At 46.0% G+C, this 7500-nt stretch overlaps 1 protein-coding gene across 1 annotated transcript in view; it reads left to right on the top strand.

The window, feature by feature from the left end:
* LOC143285026 (uncharacterized) overlaps positions 1–7500 on the top strand; it is an 18564-nt gene that overhangs the window by 1111 nt on the left and 9953 nt on the right. Inside the window, exons 2-4 of the mRNA XM_076592200.1 lie at positions 584–668; positions 4927–5171; positions 6448–6607. Of these exons, the coding sequence (XP_076448315.1) occupies positions 593–668; positions 4927–5171; positions 6448–6607 (481 nt within the window). The 5' untranslated portion in view covers positions 584–592. The remainder of the gene's footprint in view (positions 1–583; positions 669–4926; positions 5172–6447; positions 6608–7500) is intronic.

The following is a 7500-nucleotide window of genomic DNA, read 5'->3' as shown; positions in this document are numbered from 1 at the left end:
GAAGGGGGTTCAGGCACTAGCAGGTCTGCACATATGTTGACCTGGGAGATCGTAAAAATCTCCACCCTTTACCCACCAGGCGCCGTCACCGTGATTCGAACCCGGGACCCACAGATTGAAAGTCCAACGCTTTAACCGCTCGGCTATTGCGCGCGTCAGTCCTCAGCAGCCTCATATTAATCAGCTCATAAGTGCCTTAAGTGTGCATAAAACAACGCAAACAAGCAAACAGAAAGTGGGGGAAAATAGTATGTTGGATGTCCCACAAAACAATAACAAAAACAACAATAACAAAACAAAACAGCAACACAAAGTGGGAAAGTATAAGGTTAGAGATACCACGAACAACAAAATAACAATAACAACAACGAAACAAAACAGCCACATAAAGTGGGAAAAAACAAGAGGTTGGAGGCCCGACGAAAAACAACAACAACAACAACATAAAGTGGGAAAACAGGAGGTTGGAGGTCCCACAAGCAAGAAAAAAACAATAAAACATAAAATGGGAAAATAGATTGGAGGTAAAAATTAAAAAAAAAAAGATTTAGTAGTAGTTGTTTTATATTTCTACTTGTTTCAGCCTGTGACGATGAAGGGAATTGTTCTGCTTGTCTTCTGCCTGAGCCTTGCCCACGTGTGTGCCTCCAAGAAACGGGCCCTGAATGGTAAGACCTCCACTTCATCACTAATGCCAACATTTCCTGTCCTTATCATCGTCATCGTCACCAAACATCATCACCGCAGCATCACAATGAAGGGCAAATAAGGGATCGTTTTGGTGATGGTTTGTGGAGAATGGTACCCGGAGAAAAGGGCTAAATAAAAGAACACACACACACACACACACACACACACACACATATATATATATATATATATATATATATATATATATAGAGGGGGAGAAAATACTGGCGACTGTGGGATTTGAACCAATGCGCTCAGATTCTCTGGCTTCCAAGGCAGATGCGTCACGACCAGGCCAACACTCCACTTTGTGTGCACAGAGATTTCCCTTCCGTAACACAAGAAACTGTTCAGAGCCAGAGTTTACACACAGTCAGCTTCGTGCGATATTTTCTTTCCTGTGTTCAAAACTGTCGGATGGGTTTCGCTTTGTAACCCTTGGTGTCAGATTTTATGTTCGTGTATTTAGAATACTGACTGCGCTTTTTTTCCCTTCTAAAGTGAGGTGTTTGAAATAGACTTGACAATAACTGTTTCACTGTTTCTGATACTAGAGAGCGAGATGACATTATCAGCCACTTTCACAAGGCCAGATCTATAACCATTTTCTCCAAGTTTCAGTGTCAGTTTCAAAGAGGTGTGAAAGCTTATGGGTCGATCCATAAACTTTAGACCGTAATTACGTGCTTAAAATGGGGGCGTTTACCATTTCTGTCCATGAGATACAGTATAAAAAAAACGACAACAAAAAAACAACAACGCATAATACTCATTTGTGTCCGACTATAATCATTAAATCAGGGAAGGCAAATGCTGTTCGACTATCTGGGCTGGAATATTATTTTTGTGGAGAGTGTCTTGCCCATGTTACACCCCAATTCTCTCGCCTATGAGGGATTTAGAACAGTCGGCGTTGGAATGGTCCTCAAAGAGCGAACTAGCCTTTACTGCAGCATCAAACAGCCAGTGCAATGTTGCCTCCTAGTTTGAGAGATACAGTTCTTCCAAAAAAGACCAAGCTGTAAACGAAGTCCCACTGCAGTGGAGAAACCATTGACCAAACAGCTCTCATTTTACTGTTGGCCCAGCTGTAAGCTGACGTCAAAAATATCTGATATAAGCCGAGCGCGCTGGTCGAAATTACAAGAGCGTTAAAGATTCGTGTATTTGGTTGCCAAACGAGACTAATGTCGTTTCCATCATTTCCAAACGAGCTTTTTACGACTGAAATATATAAATATATACATAATATATATATATATATATATATATATATATATATATATATATATATATATATATATATATATGTGTGTGTGTGTGTGTGTGTGTGTGTGTGTGTGTGTGTGTGTTAACAGTAGGGAAACCAAGTGATCAATGACATGTATACCTATCTATCTATCTATTTATCTATATAATGCCAGAGCCTGTGGAAAAAATAACGAACCAGAAATTTACAGTGTGTTTTCTCTAATGATTAAACACACACACACACACACACACACACACACACACACACACACACACACACACACACACACACACACACACATATATATATATATATATATGCTTTCAAAGCCGATGCAAATGTTTGATCCACTGCTAATGGTTTATATAAAGATTTTTTTTACATTCTGTCATGCAGATATTTGCCTTGTCTAAAAGGATGAACTGGAAGCGGTTGATATGATCAAAGCGATGAGGAAATATTCGTTCAAGTGTTCACGTTTTAGTTTGGCAATGGCAAAAAAACAACAACAAAAAACAAAAAAACAAAAACAAACAAACAAACAAACAAAACAAAAAACAACAACAACAAGAAAAACAACCCCAACAACAAACAAAAAACCCCCACAAACAAACAAAAAAGCATGCTCAAAGAAATAGAGCAAAACTGGGATTGGAATCTAACATCTCATTATGCTGATGCTGAAAAAATCTGATCGTAAAACGTACTTTCAGGGCTCACACTTACAGCTTCAGAATACATTCAAACAAAGTAAACGGATAATCCCCCCTCCCTCATCCCACCAATACCCTCTCCTCATCCATCCCTCTTTCTTTCCCTCCCCCCCCCCCATCTCCCCGTCCTCCAGGTATTGCTGGCATTAAAGACGACGATGGTAGTGATGGACTGAAATTTGAACTGCATTTCATCCACAACCTTCCCTCTCGAATGATTAGCGGAAGCGAATATCAGTTTTCAAATTGTTCTCATGAAGAACGAGTTGATAAATCTGGTTTCCAGGTTGCCCATTAATAAGACGCAAGATTGCTCTCGAACTAGTCGCTAATTTGAGAAAAAACAACTGTCATATCGACTTCTGTGAGGGAGGAAGGGAGGGAGGGAGGGAGGTACACCCCCTACACACACGCACGCACAAGGTAGTTTTCACATTATTCTGCTCCTCGCCTTTTAACTCACTCAGTACGGCCAGTCCTCTCAATGATGAGTTGATAGAAACCGGGGAAGGAGGGAGGGAGGGAGAGAGAGAGAGAGAGAGAGAGAGAGAGAGAGAGAGAGATACATACATACATACATACATACATACATACATACATACATACATATAGAGAGACAGAGAGAGAAGGACAAACAGACAGACAGAGATAGAGTTACAGACAGAGACAGACAGAGACAGAGAGAGGAGAAAATAAACTGGGTTTGATATGCTATTCTACCTTTAGGTCTTCTTCAAGCAGAAAAAAGTGGCTTGCGGATTGGGTTTGTATTCACGAGTTGCAAGAAGATTTGAGCTTCTGCTCTAAATCAAAATGTTGAAGGTAGCTTTGGTCTAGAGACGTGTAATACTGGTGTGTTCGCGTATATTCTGACCATCTGGTCTCGGGCTTTGTCCATTTGCCTGCGAGTACTCAGACATACGAACGACTTTCCATGTTCCGCCAGGTATATATTCCCCCAGGTCTTTGTCCCCCCCCGTCCCCAGTCTATGTCTCCCCAGGTCTGGAGGTCTGGGGCCACTGCTGACAAGTACTGATCACGACCCGAAAGTGCTCAGATTGCTTTATTTTCTCACATCTGGTCATCGTTATGTCTTAGTAGGAATCTGACTCTTTCTGACCACTACTGACCACGAACAGAGTTCAGCTTGTGACACTTTGTGACGGTTATGCAGTGTTCGGACGTCTTGGCAGGTTCGGCCATAAGCTGACAACAATCGACTGCTGTTGGCCACAACTAATTTCTTGACACTGCTAACGGCTGATGACCACTACGCAAAATTCATCGGATTGCATTGTTTTGTCACGTTTGTGCATTTTTTATGACATCCTGACCACTACAGACCACCACTTATCATCGCTGACCGCTGACCAGTACTGACCACTGATCACAGCTGTCCACCTCTGACCACAGACAACCAATAGTCACGGATGACCACATCCGACCACGACTGACCACCGCCGACCACTGACCATCGACAACTAATGACCACCGCTGACCGCTGACCACCGCTGGTCAAATCTGGCTGGCTCAGATTGAATTAACCCCGGTGTCTATGTAGGCAAACCCTTCCCTGGGGTTGGAGGGGGCAGGAGAGGCGGAGGAGGGTGGGCGGAGGGGGAGAGAAGTTCTAAGCTGGCTTGAAGTGCCCCCCTCCCAACCCCCGAGGGTAAATTTGGCTAACTGACATTTGATATCTGTTGATGTCAACAATCAGGGAAGTGTGGCTGGGGCATCGAGGGTGGGGGGGGGGGGGGAGGGGGAGGGGACAGGGTGGATCAGTAAAGGCTAGCTGAGATCGACCCTCTTTACTTTTCAACAGCTCGATTAAAGACCGTAGAATGGGGACAGTTCACAAGTCGAGCAGGGAAGGGTGCTCGGAGTAGATTGAAGGGCTGAGGATGGCGGGGGAGGGGGGGGGAGGTGTAGGGGGGGGGCGGTTTGTCGATCTTGACTCAGCCCACAAATGACCCTGGGAATTAAATCGAGGCTAGCCTAAAATAACGCCGGGGGTAAAATGGGTATGGGGTCGGTCGACAGCCACAAATGAACCTGGAAATCATATCGAAGGTAGCCCAGAATAACGCGAGGGGTTAAAAAAAAAGAAAAGAAAGAAAAGCAGCAACAACAATGAGAAACCAACAACAACGACAAAACAGCAAGGTGTGGGGGTGGGTGGGCTGGGGGGGGGGGGCCGGGGAGGGTGGAGGAGGAGCAAGCAGCCTGAAGCTTGTCACACCGGAACCAAGTCTCTACGTCCTCCGTTCCAGAGCTCTTCAAGCTGTCCAACACTTGCAAGAGGCTGTACGTCAACGTGCATGACTACGACGAGATCGAACTCAAGTCCATGGAGCGCCGCGCGGCCCCGCACTCTGCATCCGCGGGCGCCGTGTGCATGGCCTACTTCAAGACCACCGACCCGGCCCAGGGCCTATGTATACGCATGCAGGGCATGCTCATCACCAGCGAGCACGTGAGCCTCGAGGTTCAGACGGGGCCCTACAGCCCGGACAAAGTGAGTGCAGCCCCACCCCCTACCCCGTTCCCCCACCCGCTCCCTGCCCCTCCTCCTCACCGTCCCCAAGCTCATGGAACATTTTGAGAACAGTTGGCTTATTCGCTTGGGGGATTTCCATCCGTCAAATCAGTTATCCATCTCTCCGGCTGTTGTTGATGTTGTGTGTGTGTGTGTGTGTGTGTGTGTGTGTGTGTGTGTGTGTGTGTGTGTGTGTGTGTGTGTGTGTGTGTGTTTCTCTTTGTGTGTGTGTGTGTGTGTGTGTGTGTGTGTGTGTGTGTGAATAATACCCCTCTTTCCATCCTCACCCTCCCTCTGTCTGTCTGCCCCTCTCCCTCTTATTCCCGTCTCCTTCTGCCTCTACCCCCCACCCCCCACTAACCCCATTCCAGACATATCGATCTATTGTAAAAAAAAAAAAAAAAAAAAAAAAAAAAGAAAAAAAGAAAGAAAAAGAACCGAAGATTTCCAACGAAAGCAATGGCGATGGATTGTTCGGATTTTCCCGTTCAAAACATTGCACAAGCTTTGAAGAAATCAGCTGTTTTGATCAAGAATAACTGGAAAAAGTAACTTCCCGCATAAGACATGCAAAAGCACGCGCGCGCGCAACACACACACACACACACACACACACACGTGCGCGCGCGCGCGCACACACACACACACAGCAGCAGAATGCCAATACATTCAAAATCAATAATCATGTGTATCTGACGACCTGCGAGACCTTACCTTCACGCAGTTCACAACTGTGAAGTGGTGGACACTCAGGTATGTACACACTGGGCATGAAACAACAACAACGACCACGACTATGATAATGATAATCATGATGACGCCGTCGACGATGATGATAACTATGACAACGACGACGATGGTGATAATGATGATGATAACGACGACGAAGTTGATGACGATGTCGACGACGATGATGACAATGATGATGATAACGACGACGATAATGATAATGATGATAACGATGACAATATTGATGACAATGACGACGACGATGATGATCATTAACAACAACAACGACGATGTTGTTGATAATGACGACGACGACGATGATGATAATAATAATAACGACGACGACGACGATAATGATGATGATGATAACGACGACGATGTTGATGACGACGATAACAGCAACAACGACGACGCTGATGGTAGTGACGATGATGTGTGCGCTTACGCACGGCGGGTGGTCACCCCCCCCCCCCACCCCGCACCTCCGCACCCTCCCTCCCCACGCACACACCTTCCTGGATGTCAGATCTTCAGGCTGAACAGCCCGTGGCGGGGCAACTGGTGCTTCCCACACCCCATGCTGACCCTCAAGGTCACCACCGCCTCCTTCGAAGAGAACGTGGATCGGGCCATCATGTACAGCTTCGCCGTCACCAACGTCTCTCTCGCCGACATCGAGCGACACTGTGAGTCCTAGCTGATGTTGTGGTGGTGGTGGTGGTGGTGGTGGTGGTGTTAACTTGCTGTGTCATCATCGTCGTCGTTGTTGTCATCGTTGTCATCATCATCATCGTCGTCGTTGTTGTCATCGTTGTCATCATCATCGTCGTCGTCGTCATAATCGTTGTCATTATCGTCGTCGTTGTCGTCTTCATCATTATCGTCTTCGTTTGTCTTCATCTTCATCATCATCATGTCATTGTCACTGGCATCATTATCGCCGTCACCAACATCTCCCTAGCCGACATCGAGCGGCACTGTGAGTCGTGGCTGTTGTGGTGGTATTGTTGTTGTTAACTTGCCGTGTCATCATCGTCATCATCAGCATTATCATCGTCGTCGTTCTCGTCATCTGCTGTTGTGGTGGTATTGTTTTTGTTGTTAACTTGCCGTGTCATCATCGTCATCATCAGCATTATCATCGTCGTCGTTCTCGTCATCATCATCATCGTCGTCATCATCATGCCATTGTCACTGGCATCATCACCGCCACCAACGTCTGTCTCGCCAAACACCGAGCGGCACTGTGAGTTCTGGCTGATGTTGTTGTGGTGGTAGTGTTGTTGTTAACTTGCTGTGTCATCATCGTCGTCGTTGTTGTCATCATCATCATCATCGTCGTCGTTATCGTCGTCGTCATCATCATAATGTCATTGTCACTGGCATCATCGCCGTCACCAACGTCTGTCTCGCCGACACCGAGAGTCTTGGCTGATGTTGTTGTTGTTGTAGTGGTGGTGGTGATGGTGTTAACTTAACGCATCATCATCGTGACAAGCACTGTCATCGTCGTCGTCGTTATCATCATCATTATCATCGTCGTCGACATCGTTGTCATCATCATCGTAGTTATCGTCTT

Source organism: Babylonia areolata, chromosome 8, assembly GCF_041734735.1.
Source record: "Babylonia areolata isolate BAREFJ2019XMU chromosome 8, ASM4173473v1, whole genome shotgun sequence".
In the NCBI taxonomy this organism is placed as follows: Eukaryota; Metazoa; Mollusca; class Gastropoda; order Neogastropoda; family Buccinidae; genus Babylonia; species Babylonia areolata.
Note: the sequence above shows the minus strand (reverse complement) of the source record. Positions and strands in the feature narration are given on the sequence as shown.